Source organism: Dasypus novemcinctus, chromosome 20 (genome assembly GCF_030445035.2).
Source record: "Dasypus novemcinctus isolate mDasNov1 chromosome 20, mDasNov1.1.hap2, whole genome shotgun sequence".
In the NCBI taxonomy this organism is placed as follows: Eukaryota; Metazoa; Chordata; class Mammalia; order Cingulata; family Dasypodidae; genus Dasypus; species Dasypus novemcinctus.
This window is the reverse complement of record NC_080692.1, coordinates 20,550,976-20,567,275: the sequence shown is the minus strand read 5'-3', so window position 1 is coordinate 20,567,275 and position 16,300 is coordinate 20,550,976. Positions and strand designations below refer to the sequence as shown.

Below are 16,300 nucleotides of genomic sequence, written 5' to 3'. Positions count from 1 at the left end.
GGGAGGCAGGTACAATTATGAGGTAACTTCTCTTACCTCCTGCCATCGCCGGGCAGGGGAGCCGTTCCACGGAAGTGGTGCACAGGCTGCTAGGGCTCGTGACCAGGGCAAGGGGCCCAACCTGGGGTGGGGGAGCGCAGCAGGCTTCCAGGAGCAGCTCTACCTGAGGGTCTACCTGTGACCTGCAGGTGGTGAGCCCCAGGACTCCCCGCCTCCACCCAGCCAGGAGAGGTTCCCCGCCCCCAGGCGGTCCTCAGCGCCCTGCCGCACTGGGCGCTGACTGTATTTCAGACAATGGGCTGGGAGGTGGGTGCCCCGAGGACAGCCACCCCCAGCCTCCCAGGGTCCTGCCCACAGGCCTCCCTTCCCCTCCCCACACTCCCCTCCTCAGCCTCCTCACCCCACATCGGGGCTCGCTTTGCCAAGTTCTGGAGGCTCTGAAAGGGCCACGCTTTAATGTTCTCAACTGGGAAATCTTGGATCAGAGGCAATCCTCGCTCACATCTGAAAGCCCCTTCCCCGCCCCAGGCCTAGCTCCCCAGGCCCCCTGCCCCCCGCCCTGGCTGCCGTCCCCGTACCAGCTCCTCCGCCCCACGCCCTGACCTGGCTGCCAGGTCTCATCAGCCTTCATCAGGCTCCTCCGCTGCAGCCACCTGGAAAGAGGGAGCATGTTCTAATTAACACTGAGAGGCTCATTAGGGAGGCAGGGCCCCCCCGAGCCCCCTCCGCCGCTTCTCCTGGCAGAAGCTGACAGATTGTTCTCCAGGGAGGAGGCGAGGCCACGATTACCCGTGAGTCTTGGGGCTTAGAGAGACGTGAGCAGAGCTGCTCCTTGACTGCGGGGTCCAGGGAGCCCTTCCCTGGGGCTGTCCTTGCCTCCCACAGCCAAGTCTCTCAGCTCTCGGTCCTTCACCAGGGCCAGGGAGAAGGAGAGGGTCTGCCTAGGGTAGAGGGAGCTGACCCGGGGTTCTCCCGTGCCCCCAAGTGCCTTGAGACTCTAGGGGTGGGGAGAAGAGGAAACATTGGCTTGGAGCCTAGAATCTGCAGGGAGCCTGGGACATGGGAGTGCGCTCAGTTCAGTTCATGTCCACGAACGTTTATTAACTCCCAAACGTGGATCTGGCACGGAGCTGAGCAGAAGGGCTGCCGCCGCAGATGAGAACACCGTGCCTGTGAGGCTGGGTCTGTGCCTGCCGAGAGAGCTGGGAGCAGGGAGATGGCTGGGGCACTGAGGGTGGGCTGCGACCGATGGGAAGGAAGTAGCGGGGGGCACTGCAGGCCGGGGCATGGAGGAAGTGGGAGCTGGTCGTGCTAAACTGCCTGGAACAAATGGTGAAGAGTCAATCACTGAATTCAAACACCGTTCAGGGAGCAGTTGCTCCATGCCAGACACTGGGCTGGGTGCTGTACGTGGACCAAGGGTGGCTAAAGCCGTATGTGATGCCTCCGGTAACTTGTGCTTGTCTAGGCTCTGGGGGACGGCGGAGGGAGGATGGGTTATAAAACACCACAAAAGGAGTGGAGAAAACCAGGTCCAAAGAGAAGTCTGCAACGACGTTCTCTGGGGGTGTTTGCAGAAGCTTCACCCCTGTCTGGTTGGGGGACTGAGGAGGCTTCCTGGAGGAGGCAGCCTTTGAGATAGGTCTTGAAGAGTGAGGAGAATTTGTCCCTGGAGGAAAGGGGATGAGAGTGGGAGTTGAGGACGGGGAGAGCATTGCTGGTGGAGGGAAAAGGCTGAGCAATTTCTCAGAGCAGGAAAGCCGAGTGCGGGCTGGGGAAATGGCAGGCAGCAGAGCTGGTTTGTCACCTGGACTTAGTGTAGTAGGAGACGTGGAGGACACAGCCATGACCAGATTGTTCAGGGCAGGGGTGCCGGGAGGAGGCATTTGTGATTATTTTGGGCAATGGTTCCCAAGCAAGAGAAGACTGAGTTTACATCTGAACTTGGAGAGAATTAATTCAAGTGATATAGTCTAACAGGGATGGCAAGAGAAGACTGAGTTTACATCTGAACTTGGAGAGAATTAATTCAAGTGATATAGTCTAACAGGGATGGTTGGGTGAGAAGGAAGCAGGGCACAGGAGGCTACCAAAGTGGCCCAAGTGGGGAGACCTAGAGAAACCCATGTGGGGACAGTCTGGTAGAAAGGTCAGGACGATTGCAAAAGGTGTTAGGGAGAGGGGAGCCCAGTGCAGCCCTTGGCTGCTGATGAATGCAGAGGTAGGGGTAAAGGAGGAAACAAGGTCAAAGGCAAGGGTTTTGAGAGTCACAAAGGTGAACTTGGAAAGAATGCTTTATTAATTGTTAATTAAAATTAATGAATCATTAACTTTTTCATTGAAGACCTACTAAGTGCTGGGCACTGTTTAAGAGCTGGGGATACTGCAGTGAGCATGGCTGGCACAGTCTCTGCCTTCATGGGGCTTATGGTCTAGTGGAGGGCTTGGTGGGGTGAATTCAAGAATTTAGAATCTGCTTTTTTCCTCCACGTGCTTAAAGTGTGGACAGTAGTCAGGAGAGGAGCCCCATGGCGTTTGCTCACCCTCCGAGCAAGACAAAAGCATGTCAAGGGGATGGACCCCTTTACCATTTTGGAAACAACTCAGGCAACAGGATTTCATGCCTTCCTTTGGTTGCCAGTAGCATCTCATGACCTGAAAAGAATGTTCTTGGCCTGGTGTTTCCCTAGAAGTACAAACAGGCCCAGTGGGAAAGAATGGTGATGTGGGTGTTGGGTTCTCATGGGGCTTGGGAGGGGGAAAAGGGAAATTGAAGGGACAAGATGGCAGCTGAGGAACCAGTCCCACCCTCTCTCTATGCTTCCTGCAGTGCCAAGGCCACGCCTCCACTCTAGACCTCAGGAGACCCGTCAGGGTGCAAGGGGGAGCACAGGCTGAGCTACAATGTTCTCTCCCTTCTGGCCTGGTTTCTGCAAAAGGCCTCTGAGCATTTTGGAACATGTTTCAAGACACCCATGTTTTCTGGAACTCACAGACGCTTGTGGTCAGATCTAGGTAAAGAGCAAGGAGGCAGCTGTGCCCTTGGAACGGGAGGCAGAAGTCTATGATGGCCCCCAAGATCCCCAGCTCTGGTGTGCATGTCCCGTGTCATCTTCTCCCTTTGAGTGTGGGTGAGACTAGCCCATATGACCAGCAAATAGGTGCCACATCACTCCTATGACTAGGTGACCAATCAGGCAACTTTGAGTTCTTCAAGAGAGGGGGGAGGGGAGAAATCACCTTGGGCGGGGCTGACCTAATCAGGCGAGCACTTTAAAAGAAGGGGAAGCCTCAGTGAGATGCTCTCCCGTTGGCCTTGGAGGAGCAAACGACCAAGTTGTGGAGAGGGCCACGTGGCAGGGGACAGCTGGGCTCAGTCCGGGAAGCGTAAGACACTGAATTCCACCAAGAACACTTGGTGTGATTTGTGAGGATGTCTTGAAGGCCCCTACAATCCGAGGACCATGGCAACATCAGTGGTTTCCTGCCTCTGCTGAAGACCTTGTCCCTTGCCAAGTGCAAATATTTCTGAAACAATCATATAGAAAACCTAACGGGTTATTTAAACATTCCTATAAGTGAGTTTCCCGGCTGTCTCCACAGAGTCAGGGGAGATGGCATGGGCTCGCCAGGTTTGGGGATGGGCACCGAGGCTGGATGTGCTGAAGAAGCGTGTTGAGCATGTCCCCTTTTACCTGGGATTGTCCCCTGGACCTTGGGTTGGACCCTTGGGATCGCCTGGGCTAAACAGTTGCCCCCGTCCGGCTGTGGGGCACCCATCCTGCTTTGCAGGGAGGTAACTGGGATTGCTGGGTTGGAGGGCCCAGGGTCAGCCCAGCAGCAGGCCGTGGCGGGCAGAGGGCAGCAGGAAGGGAGGTGAAGAGTTACAGCTTGGCCTTGGAGCCGAAGCCCTCCCACCCGCTGTCCCCGGGAACGTGGGAGCAACGCTGCCGCCTTCGCCTGGAGTTGTTCACCTCAGCCCATCCTCCCCGGTTCTTAGCTCAGCAATGGCGCCGTGTGTATGCAGACAGGATGCCTGCGCACGGGGTGTGTGTTCCGGGCCCAGGAATGCTTTCCCGCTTCCCAAACTTCTCCAGGGACCCATCGGAGCCCCCAGTGCCACCGCTAAGCCCGTTCCCGTCACAGAGGCCTGAGCAGACCCTCCGGGAAGGGGCACGCTTAAGTGTGACCTCAGTCACTCCTGCCTCAGGGTGAAGGTCTTTTGGGTCCTTTCCTAAGTGCTTTTTAAAAATTTTAAATCGTTTCCTTTCCATGTTAAGATGACAGCTTAGTGATTTTTACTAACATTTGCTGAGTTGAGAAGCCATCACCATAACCAGTTTTAGGTCCTCTTCATCACCCCAATAAGATCCCACGACCTCATTTCCAGCTAAGCCCCGTTTCCATGCCCAGCCCCAGGCAACCCTGATCTACACCCATCTACAGATTTGCCTTTTCTGGCAGTTCACATAATGGACCCACACAACGCGCGGTCGCTCACATCTGGCTTCGCTCGCTCGGCGTGGCGGTCTCCGGGTCTGTGCGCGTGGCCGCAGGCGTGGCTGTTTCGTTCCTTGCACTGCTCAGCAGCGTTCCACGGTGTGGCTACAGCTAAGGGTGTTTCCACTCTGGGATTGTTCTGAACACCCTGCCCCGAATGTCAGTGTGCGAGCCTTGTGGGTGGACGTACGTTTGCATTTCTTTAGGGGAGACACTAAGAAGAGTAGAATGGTTGGGCCCCATGGCAAATTTGTGTTTAACTTTTTAAGAAACTGCTAAGCTGTTTTCCAAAGTGGCAGCTCCATTCTCCATCCCCGCCAGCAGTTACGGGGGCTCCAGTTTTTCCACATCCTCGCCAAGCCCTTGAGAACCTGGCCTTTCGCGTCCAGCCATCCTGGTCAGGTGCTCCAAGAACATGTGAATGAATGAATAAGTGACCTCTGAAGCAACAGAACTTGGGTTGTTGAGCGTTGGTGGCGATGCTTACCAGCGGTACTACCTGGAACAAGTCACTTTCCTGCCGTGAGGCTCAAGGACAGCATGGCATAATGGCGCTGCCCTCCCAAATGAGCAGATGAGGGCCACGGCAAGGTGGCACTGGAACCACCACCTTCAGACATGGCAGGAGGAGGAGAAGCTGTAGCAGCCGCAGCAGTAGTACTAGCTATAGTAGTACTAGCTATAGCAGCAGAAGTAGCTGCAATAGTACTAGTTGTAGCAGTAGTACTAGTTGTAGCAGTAGTACTATCAGTAATAGTTGCAATAGTACTAGTTGTAGTAGTAGCAATAGCTATAATAGTTTTAGTAATAGCAGCAGCAGTAGTTGTAGTAATTGTTGCTGCTGTAGTAGTTGTGATAGAATTAGTTGTAGCAATAGTAACAGCTGTAGCAGCAGCAGTTGTACTAGTTGTAGCAGTAGTATAGTAGCAGTAGTAATAGTAGTACTAGTTGTGGCAGTAGCAGCAGCAGTTTTGAGATGGGAGGAAAAGTGAGAACCTAGCCAAACCCAGGAGGACAAAAGCCCATGGGGGGTGGGGCTGAGAGGAGGTGAGGAAGAGCCCTCAACATAAACTGGCCCCTGTGAGAGGTTTCCTGGGGGGAGATCTGCTAGGGGAAGTAGATCCCCCCACCAGTCAGCCTCCCCGAGCCCTTCCCTGATTGGACAGGAGCTTCTTGAATTGTGGCCTGGAGGGAAATCGATTCTTGAGATGGATTTTTCTATTCAATTCGCTTTATTGAGCATCTCCAGTGTGTCAGCTCCTGCACTGGGTCCTGGAAATATGCAATGATCAAAGCCCAATTCCAACCCTCACGGTGCTCCCAGGGACAGAAAACAACCCCACTGCAGGGACACGAAGGCTGAGAGGGAAAGCAGGTGAGCTGGGAGAGTTGCAATTTTTTTTCTAGCATTCTGTTTAATTTTTAATTTTTTATTATTTTCAAGTGTACACAAAAGTCAAAAGAATAGCATAATAAGCACATCGAGCCATCTCCCAGCTCCAGCAATTTTATTAATATTTTTAATATTATTGATATTTTTATTCATATTAATAACCCTGTTTCATCTAAACCTTCCACTTTTTTTGATGGAGCACTTTAATACACATTCAAGATATGGTGTTTTTCACCCATAAATCCTTCAGTGTGCATCTCTATTTTTTAATAAAGAGTTAATTACCATCAGCAACACCTCTTTCCCTGCCCCCTGGGAAATCACCAACCCTTGGAATGGCTAGTCCTACAACCCACACCTCTAGGAGTCTTGCCAAGTTCCTGGTGTCTCAGGAACTTGACTTTTTGACATGCTAGGAGTTTTCAGACTCGAGCCCGTTAGGGCCCCCCAGTTGTGCATTCTGGGTCCTGCCCAAGTCTGGTGGCGGGACTCTCTGAACTGATTGATATTCACCAGCCGCATCCTTCCAGAAGGGTCGCGACACCCCTCGGTCCACTGAGCTCTTTCCTCCTCTCTGTCCATCTCGTTACAGATTGAAATGCTAGAACACAAGTACGGGGGCCACCTGGTGTCCCGGCGCGCCGCTTGCACCATTCAAACCGCCTTCCGCCAGTATCAGCTCAGCAAGAACTTCGAGAAGATCCGCAACTCGCTGCTAGAGAGCCGCCTGCCGCGGCGGATTTCCCTGCGCAAGGTGCGGGCGCCCACAGCCGAGAGCCTGGCGGCCGAGAAGGCGCTGGTGGAGGGCTACGGCCTTGTGGGGCTACCGCTGGTGCGCGCGCCCTCGCTGCCGCCCACCTTCGCGGGCACGCTCACCGAGCTGGAGGACTCCTTCACTGAGCAGGTGCAGTCCCTGGCCAAGTCCATCGACGACGCCCTGAGCACCTGGAGCCTCAAGACCATGTGCTCCCTGCAGGAGGGCGGCGCCTACCAGCTCCACCAGGCCCTGCACGCGGGCGCCGGGCCGCCAGGCCTGGAGGCCGAGCTGCGGGAGCCCCAGGGCGGCGGCCCGGGGCCCGGGGACGAGGCCGCCGAGGCCGCCGGCCTGCCCCAGGGTCCCAGCGGCACCCTCATGATGGCTTTCCGGGACGTCACGGTGCAGATCGCCAGCCAGAACATCTCCGTCTCCTCCACGGCTCTGTCGGTGGCCAATTGCCTGAGTGCGCAGGCGGCGCCGGCCACGGCGGGAGAGCTGCGCGAGCAGGGGGACCCGGAGGGTCCCGCTCCGGGGCAGGCGGACGAGCTCCCTGAGGACATGGGCGCAGAGGCGGGGTCCGGTGGCGCCGTGAGCACCAACGGGCTGGGGGCCGTGGAGGCGATGGTGGAGGAGGTGGAGGCCACCCCTGAGGCCGAGGAGGAGGAGGAGGCAGCCGGGGAGGCGGGCAAAGGGGCCGAGGCTGGAGACAACTCCGAGCAGCTGAGCAGCAGCAGCACATCCACCAAGTCGGCCAAGTCGGGCTCGGAGGTCTCGGCCTCCGCCTCCAAGGAGGCCCTGCAGGCCATGATCCTGAGCCTGCCGCGCTACCACTGCGAGAACCCCGCCGGCTGCAAGTCGCCCACGCTCTCCACCGACACGCTGCGCAAGCGGCTCTACCGCATCGGCCTCAACCTCTTCAACATGTGAGCGCGCGCCAGGCCCACGGCGGGGGGGGGGGGGCCTTGGCCCCACGCCAAAGCAGGGTCGTTTGTAACATCACCCCAGCGTCCTCCCGGGTGGCCTTGTGGCCACACCTGGTCCCTGAGACAATGTTGAGGAAGGACGCCTTTTACTCTTAATTATTATGATTTCATTTTTAGAAGCATTAGGGGAAATATAAGACATCAAAACCATGCTTTCACAGCTATTACTGCTTCAGATGAATCTGAGGTTTGAAAAGTGAGAGCATTTTAAAAACAACAGTATTAAGTAAATAAATAGTACAGGTAGTAGGATTAGCAGAAATCATGCCAGTAGGATATGAACTTGGGGAACCACAGGGAAGGGCCAAATAGCCAGGGGGAGACAAGGATAAGAGTGTGAGGCAAGCAGAGGGGGAGTAGAAAGAGACTAGGGAATAGAAGGAGATAAATGAATATTACCATGGCCCAAGGGGGGGGGGTTCAGAAATGCCCCAATACTCAGAACCCTGACTAGACCACTGTCTGTGACCAGAATGTATACAGCCGGTGCCAGGCAGGGGAAGCACATAGTCCCCTCCCATAGAAACATAAAATACAGGAGGCACTCATCTCCACTTCCACCCACCCCTGGAGAGCCCTGAGCCAAGAAACACAGCATCCCTCCCGCTTACTTTTATGTTCATTTATTCATTTGACAGACATTTATTGAGTGCCAGGCACTGGGACCACCAAGAGGAGTTAGACACATCCCCAGGTCTCAAGATGCTTGCTTATGTTCTAGAGGGAACAGCTACCATTTAGAGCTCACCTTACAGGTAGCATCTGCCGTCTTCCCCAACAATATCCAGAGATAGGTATTATTGTGCCATTTTACAGAAGAGGAAACAGGCTCACACAAGTAAGGTGGGCCGCGTGCTGTTGAGCAGCTAGTGAGCGGCAGAGTTAGATAAAGCCTGCAGATTCTCAGCCTTCTTCTCCATGGGGCTGCCATCCTGGGGAACCGACCCCTCCCCTCACATGTCCACGTGCACACAAATGCTCACACAGCGGGCACTCAGATTCCTCAAGGCAGTGATTCCCAAACTACCTGAAGTGCAGGTCCAGTTGGCTTCACTACCACCCCCATACAGTGTGGACTGATACTTTTGCAAAATACAGTCAAAATGAATCGGTAGAAAAAAATCACGTGCTTGGTAGTCCTGAAAATATCCAAGTGCTACACAAAGTTCTGAACACTTCCCCTCTAGTTCTGTACAGATCTTCTGGACCAGTAAGAAACCGCTCAGGGGTCAGCATGGATCCGCAGCTGGCACACAGAATGCATATGCCTAAAGTCCCTGCACCGCCCCCTACCTCCCACACAGACTCAAGCCTGAGAAAGTCAAGGCTGGAGAACCGGATTCTTGTGTCCACCAGGGGAAGGGATGTAGGAGGGGCGCTCACCTCTATTTCCCTCACCCTGTCTGCTGCTTCCAGAGTAGGCACCTGTGACCTGGGTACCGACAAGAGAATATAGGCAGGGAAGAAGGGCCTCCGTGGCAGGCCTGGGGGGCGTCAGGGTAAGACCCACTGGGAGTGAGGCAGGGAGAAAGAAGAGGTGCCTCCTCCACCTGCTCTGGGGCCTGCTTGGCTTGGCCTGCCCTCTCCCTTCCCCGCTGTGGGAGGGTCAGGGGGGTGAGGCTCTGATGAGAGATGCTTCCGGGATGCCTCTGCGGTGGAAGGAATCCCGGCACTCCCTGGGAACTCTTTCCCAGGGTCTCCAAGCACTTTTATGGCTTTCGTGGGCTGGGAGAAAGGCCGGAAAGAAATCGAGGATGGCCTCGGCTCACTGATTCCCCACTCCTAGAAACCCGGACAAGGGCATCCAGTTCCTGATCTCGCGCGGCTTCATCCCCGACACCCCCATCGGCGTGGCCCACTTCCTCCTGCAGCGCAAGGGCCTCAGCCGGCAGATGATCGGAGAGTTCCTGGGCAACAGCAAGAAGCAGTTCAACCGCGATGTGCTGGAGTGAGTACCTCGCCCTCAGGGCGCCCCTCCTGCTCCCTCCATCGCCTTCCCAGGGTCCGGGAGGAGTCCTGGGACCTCAGCCGGGGAAGAAGAACTCAAGCGCTGCGGCCCAGGACCGCTGAACACGTCAGCGTTTCCCAGAAATCCTTGCGTCATCCCTAGCGGGTTCCTGATTGGCCGCAGGAGCCTGAATCACGTGGTCTTTAGCCAATCACCCATCTCGGTCAACCTGTGCCCCTCCTTGAAAGTCATTCAAGTAGTCATTGAGTGCCAGGCACCAGGTGAGGCACCAGGGATACAGAAGCGATCAAAGGAGACCGCAAGGACCCCCTGCGTGTTTTCCTGTAGGGAAGAGAAGGAGCCTGGGAAAGCGAAGGGCTGAGTGGGTGGCCGTCCTGCCTCTGCCTGGTGGACAGCCCCTCAACCCGCCCTCTGCCTGACGCCTGGCCAGCCCCACACCCCCGCAGGCAAATCTGACTCCCACATGGGCTTGTTCCCATCCTGGCCACGCAAAACATGAGGCAGAATAAAGAAAGGAGTGGACCAAGGCTTTTTAGATGAAACCATGGGTCCATTAAGATCAATCGGGCACCAAAATCACAGTGAAAATTTTTCTGATACCAAATAGATGGGCGGGAGGGAGGGGTGTGGGCACCGCTGGTGCCAGTGCTCGGCTGTGTTGGTGTGGACAGGTGCTGGCAGCAGGGCACAGATCTCTTGCTCTCCCTCTCTGGAGCTCCTGGCAGGGGTGGCATTTCTCTGGGCTGAGCTCTGGAGCCAGAGGCCTTGGAGCCACTCCTCCCCTGGGCTCCACAGAGACCCCCTTCCCCAGTCCCTGCTACAACCCCGATGTTCTTTCTCTCTTCCACTAGGCCCCCTCCAGTTCATTTCTGTCTTGAACGTCACCACCTTGTAATGGGGCTCCCCCATTTTGCTCTCCTCTTTCTCTGTGGGTACAGCAAGTGGGATGTGTTCTCCAAGGGTCCCTTTTGACCTTGCCCTGGAGCAGCAAGGGTCTGCGAAAGAGGGTGGGAAGTTTGGGGAGTCACCCGCCTGACTGGCAAGGTCATCTGGGTCCCTGCGGTGGGTGCTCAGAGACCTGGCATGTGTGTCTGGGGCAGCCTTGGTGCTGTGTTCGGCTAAGCCACTGCTCCCTGGGCCTGCGATGCTGTCTCTCGAGTGAGGGCGTTGGCGGAGGAGAGCTAGACCAGCTGTTCTCTGAAACCACTTCGGCCTCTCACGTTCCTTGCTTGGCTGTTTGGGGTGGGTGTCTGACTCAGTATGGTCAGAAGAACGAGGGCTGGAGCTGCCCGAGGGACCCTGAAGCCCCCGGGCTGCCCAGCATTGCAGATCCCAGCTCCTGCTTCCGCGCTCTGGTTGAGATGCTCCGAGGGTCTCAGGAGGGAAAGTAAACTGAGAAATACACAGTGTTTCCCGCCCCCCCCCCCCCCCCCACCACTGCCCCGGCTGCGTGGAGGGCTCTGGGAAGGCCTGCTTTCCCTCCAACGGGCTCTGCTCTTCCCCTGTCCCCTCCTCGGCTTCCTCCCCGCTTCCCGAGGGTGAGTGGGGGCCGCGTGCTCCTCACCCCAGTCTTCCCGATGCCCCCCAAACCCAACTCTGTGTCAGTGCTCTGAGCACGGATGACTCTGCCCTCAAGGTGTCCTGTGTTGCGCATGGGCCCTGGCTGTCTGTTCGTCCGTCTGTTCTCTTCTGCTAGCTGGGTCCCCGAGTGACCCAGACCCTGGGATTCTAAGCTGCCCACATGGGTCTGTGAGTGCCCGCAACACTGGGTCCTTCCGCAGCCCTGGCCGTGCTCAGGGGAACTAATTACCACCCTCCCGGGGGCTGACGTGTGGGCTGGAGGCTCACATCTGTCCCGGAGGCCTGTGCTGGGCTGGCCGCGCCAGCAGCGGAGGGGAGGCAGCCATCACTCCGCCCGCCCGGGCTCGGGGTGGGCGAGGCCGGCCCCACCCTGTGGCGAGCTCTCCCGGGAAGAGGCAGCAGCTTGGCCAGGCAGGAGAAGTAGGTTTACCTGGCGGGAAAGGCCCGAGTCTCACCCCATCTCTGCTCCTAACACTGCACTAGGGTTCAGTCTCCTCATCCATCAAGGAGAGGTTGGGGCTGTGTGGTGGCCACGTGCCTCCACTTCCTTAGCGCACAGTAGTGCCGTTGTTCTCCAGAGTCAGCTGTCCTAAGTGTCGGGGCCATGCTTCGGGACAGAGTGACACTGCCCTCAGGCTCCAGGACAGCGCTGGGTACCAGAGTTTGTGGAAGAATACGATGAACATCCATCAGTCATTCAACAAACATCAAGTGCCTAACGTGTGTTTGGAATGGGGCTGGACTGGGCACCCTGTGTGCGGGGAGGAGCGGAATAGGCAAGGCTCAGGGCCTCAGGGAGTTCTCAGACCAGGCGTCAAGGCAGAGAGGTGGTGAGGAGGAGCATGGGAAGAGAGGAGGAGGCCAAGAGCCACTAGCTGGCCTCCCAGGTCGAGGAGGCTAGAGTGCAGAGCCGAGCCCTGGCTCGGCCCCAGTGAATGCCTTGGCCTCTCCAGCTTTATTCTGCAACCTGGCAGGCCTGGGGCCCTGAGGGCTGGCACACACAGCCTCTGCACACTGCCGTAGCTCCCCAGAAGCTCTGCTTCCCCAAGTTCGCGGCTTGCCACCTGCCTAGTTTGTGTCTGGGTGCAGAGTCCCTTCTCCCGCAGAGTGGCAGGAGGAGATGGAGAAGCAGGAACAGGCAGAAGCCAGCAGGGGAGCCGGCTGGCATGGGTGTTCAGCCTTTCCCTAGGTCAATCATCCTGGAACCTTCCAGAACCTGCCTCCACTTCCTGACTCCCACCAGAGGACACGGACAAAGTCTCCTGGTGCCATTTGCTCAGGACTGGGAGGCGTCACTGGGATTCCACGTGGCTGCCCTGCCCCCACCCAGTAACACTCAGCAAGTGGCATCGTTCATTCAGGACGAGGCTGTGAGCTGAAGAAAATGACAGAGATCACCCATCCCCTTGGGGACAGGGACAGCTGGAGCCACAGCACCCTCCCAGGAGCTGCCGGACTCGAAAGAGTGGAGGAGGAAAGCCTGGACGGGGGAAGGAGCGCCATCCTGTCCCTCCACTCACGGGCCCGTGGGGGAAGGACCTGGAGCCTCCGAGCAGCACCTGCCTGGCTGCCGCACAGTGCCCGAGCATTATGGGATGCCGCCACGTTTGCTGGCAGTCCGGCCCTCGTTGCTCTTAGAAGTCTCCATCTTTTGTGTCCTCTTTTCCACAGAAGAGGATGAACCAAGCTTGATCAAAGAAGGAGAGCAGTTTTTGTTTGTTTTTGAGGAGAAATCAGCCTTGTAAGGTGGTGATAATAACACCTACCCCGTAGGAATCAATTTTTAAAAATGCACATGAAATACTTAACTGGGTGCCTGACACAGGAAGTTCTCTATAATCTAGCAATTTCCATTAGTTATTGTCTCTCCCACTTGAAAGCAGGAGGGCTTTAATCCCCGCCCCCATCCCCCAGGACACCTTAAACGTCTCAGGTCTGGCTTTAGATTTTTCACAGTGAGACCTTGGAGAACTTGATGCGGAGAGGGGAGGGAGCCCCTTCTCTCAGGAAGTCCTCCGGGAGCCAGGCAGCAGCCAGAGTTGGGATCCTTTGGGGCTGGAAACCTGTCCCTCTCGGTTTTCACGTGGCTGGGAAATTTGGCTCTGCTCTACTTCCTTTCTGAAATGTTCGCTTCAGCAGATTTGCAGGCCAGCGGCTGGGGCGGGATTCCGTGATGGCTGGGAGCAGTGCCTCTTCTGGCCTCGGTGCTTTTTTCCACGTGAAGCACGCACACGGAGGACACCAGTGGCATTTCCGTGAAGCTGCAGGAAGGGCAGCTTCTGGGTGGGCTGCTAGGAGAGTTTCCTGGGTGTTCGACCCCTCCGCTGCATCTCCTCCATCGTTCACCAAATTCCGCGACGTATGACTTTGACGTTTGGGTCAGGTTTCATTATTTCATTCCCGTGGAAATGTGATGGCCAGATTTGTTCTTCTTAGGGGACATTTAGAAATGAAGACAGATTGTCTGTCAAACTCAGCAGACTGGAAAGCTCTGGCCTTTTCATTGCTAGGAAGAAATTATTCGAGAATGTCCTGTCCATCATGCCGTGTGTCATCTCAGAACAGTCGCCTTATTCCAGAGGAATTCCCCTGAGGAAGGGGAGAGCGGCCCCAGGCCCAGGCAGACCCTTGAGGTCTGGAGGAGGGCGGGAGGGGTCCAGGGCAGCTACGGACAAGCTTTGGGGCCATTTCCACTGCTTTGAATAGTTTCCACTCACCCCCGAGGATCTCTTCTAAAAGTGGCGTCTTTTTGGTTTATGGCCTTGACCCTGCCCTTTACCCACTGCCCTCACCCCCACTGCTACCGATAAACAAGAGATTCTCTTTAACAGGCACGGGATTTAACTCCCACTTCACTCAGACATGTGGGGCTCTCAGGACCCAGGTGTGGGATGGACAAGCCGAGGGTTGAGACTCACTTTGGCTCCATCAGATTAGCGTATAAATTGGGATTTTACCTAAAAATGAGCCTGTCTTATCCCTAATTTCTTTCTGCTCACCTAGGCCCCAGCTCTGGAAGGGTCTCTCTCAGGCCATGTGTGATGCTCAGGTGTGACTGCACCTGGCCGCTCCGAGGGGGGGTGTCTACAGAGGGCTCCCTGGGAGTCCTGCTTTGCTGGACTTGGTTGGGCGGCTGCCGCGCGTGAGCAGCCGTGAGATGACATGGTGACAGCGCACAATTGTTGAGCATTTACCGTGAGCCAGCTGGCTCTGACCTAAGACCCTTCTACGCAAAAGTTCATTCCATCTCCACGGCAACCCTCTGAGGTCCCGGCTACTCATCTGTACTGTTTTACAGAGGAAGGAGCCAAGGAACAGAGAGAGAGCAAGTGGGTCGTTCACGGTCACAGAGCTGGCCATGGCTGGCCCTGGCAGCCTGGTCCCATAACCTGTGCCCTCCTCCCCACCCCATCCTGCCTCGTGCTTCATCCCAAGGACAGTGTGGCTTGAATGCTTTCAGGGTCCTTGTCAGGACCCCGTGGTCAGCTGGCCCAGCCCTCTCATTCTGCACAGGCAAAAGCCAGGGCCTGGAGAGGAAAAATAACTCTCCCCTGGCCAGTGGCAGAGAGAGTTAGCTGAGTCAGGTACCATCCCATCCCCTGACGTCTTTATTAGCTATGCTCTGACCCTCTCGTCTGGGAAGAAAGCAGAGCTGAAAAACCGATTCAAAAATATAAGAAGTCTGAGCGAGCTTCAGCTTCCCTCTCTGGTATATTTATATTTCACAGGGACTTTGGATGAATGTCTAATGATGGAGCTTGAGGCACAGTTCATTGGTGATGAAGGAAGGGGTCTTTCTCATGCCTGAGCTGCAGTGGTCTGCAGTCCACTTGCTCAGGTGTGTTCTTAGCCTTGGTCTCCAGGTACTTAACAGAAACGATCATTGATCAAGCCCTGCTATATACCAGGAACTTCATACACATCTCTCTTTTTTTAAGGTTTATTTTTATTTCTTTCTCTCCTTTCCCCTCCCCCTGCCTTGTCTGCTCTCTGTGTCCAGTCGCTGTGTGTTCTTCTGTGTCTGCTTGCATTCTCAGCAGCACTGGGAATCTGTGTCTCTTTTTTGTTGCGTCATCTTGCTGTGTCAGCTCCCGTGTGTGCGGTACCACTCCTGGGTGGGCTGTGCTTTTTTCACGTGGGATGGTGCTCCTTGCAGGGTGCACTCCTTGTGCATGGGGCTCCCCTACGCGGGGGACACCCCTGCATGGCACAGCACTCCTTGCCCACGGCAGCACTGCACATGGGCCAGCTCACCACATGGGCCAGGAGGCCCTGGGTTTGAACCCTGGACCTCCTATATGGTAGGTGGACGCTCTATCAGCTGAGTCACATCTGCTTCCCCACATCTCTTTTAAAACACTCAAGAACCCTGCCGAGTGGGTGGTATGGGTGTTAGCACCTTTCTACTGAGGGGAGACCGAGGCACAGAGAGGCCAAGTGACTTGATCAGACAGTTAAAATGGTGGAAAGTAGATTCAAACCCGTGTCAAAGGCCTGCCCTCTTCCCACCCTGCCCGCTGCTACCAGCATAGAGCAGTGGTTCTCACTGCATCCCAGCATCATCTGGGAACGTGTTAGAAATGCAGATTCTCAGGCTCCCCCATGTGGGCTGAATCAGCAATTCTGGCGTTAGGGCCCCACAACCTGTGTCTTAACAAACCCTCCAGGTGATTCTAACACCCGCTCCAGTTGGAGAAGCACAGGCAAAAGGGATGCTGCCAAGTCTAAGAAAAGAAAAATCAACTCAGCCAGCCTCACTGGCTTCCAATTTGGGTTGCTCAAGCCTAGTTCTTTGGTTCCTCTGTCCGCAAGGTGCGACTGGCAGCCACCCCTTCTGAGGCCCCCTCCAGAGATCCTCTCTTTGTTCCCAGGCCCAGTCATGCCCAGGTTCTTTGCTGTGACAGTCGTCACTGGGATCACAGACAGGCTCTCCAGCATCATCTTCTGCTGTGTCATTTTCTTAGCCACATCGCACTTTTCCAAAAAACCTCGACCTTTCTGGAGCATGGGTACCGACTAACAGAAATAACTCTCTGGCAGATCGGGATGTTTTGAAGTGAACTGTGTAAGCCCGGGAGTGTGGGAATAAAGCCCTCCCTCCTGGGGCCCTGGGGGAT

At 55.9% G+C, this 16,300-nt stretch overlaps 1 protein-coding gene across 5 annotated transcripts in view; it reads left to right on the top strand.

Moving 5' to 3' along the window:
• Window positions 1-16,300, top strand: part of IQSEC3 (IQ motif and Sec7 domain ArfGEF 3) — a 108,030-nt gene that overhangs the window by 61,741 nt on the left and 29,989 nt on the right. For all 5 annotated transcript variants that reach the window (XM_058282579.2, XM_058282576.2, XM_058282578.2 and 2 more), the window contains 2 exons: window positions 6,486-7,573; window positions 9,420-9,581. In XM_058282579.2, the coding sequence (XP_058138562.1) occupies window positions 6,486-7,573; window positions 9,420-9,581 (1,250 nt within the window). The remainder of the gene's footprint in view (window positions 1-6,485; window positions 7,574-9,419; window positions 9,582-16,300) is intronic.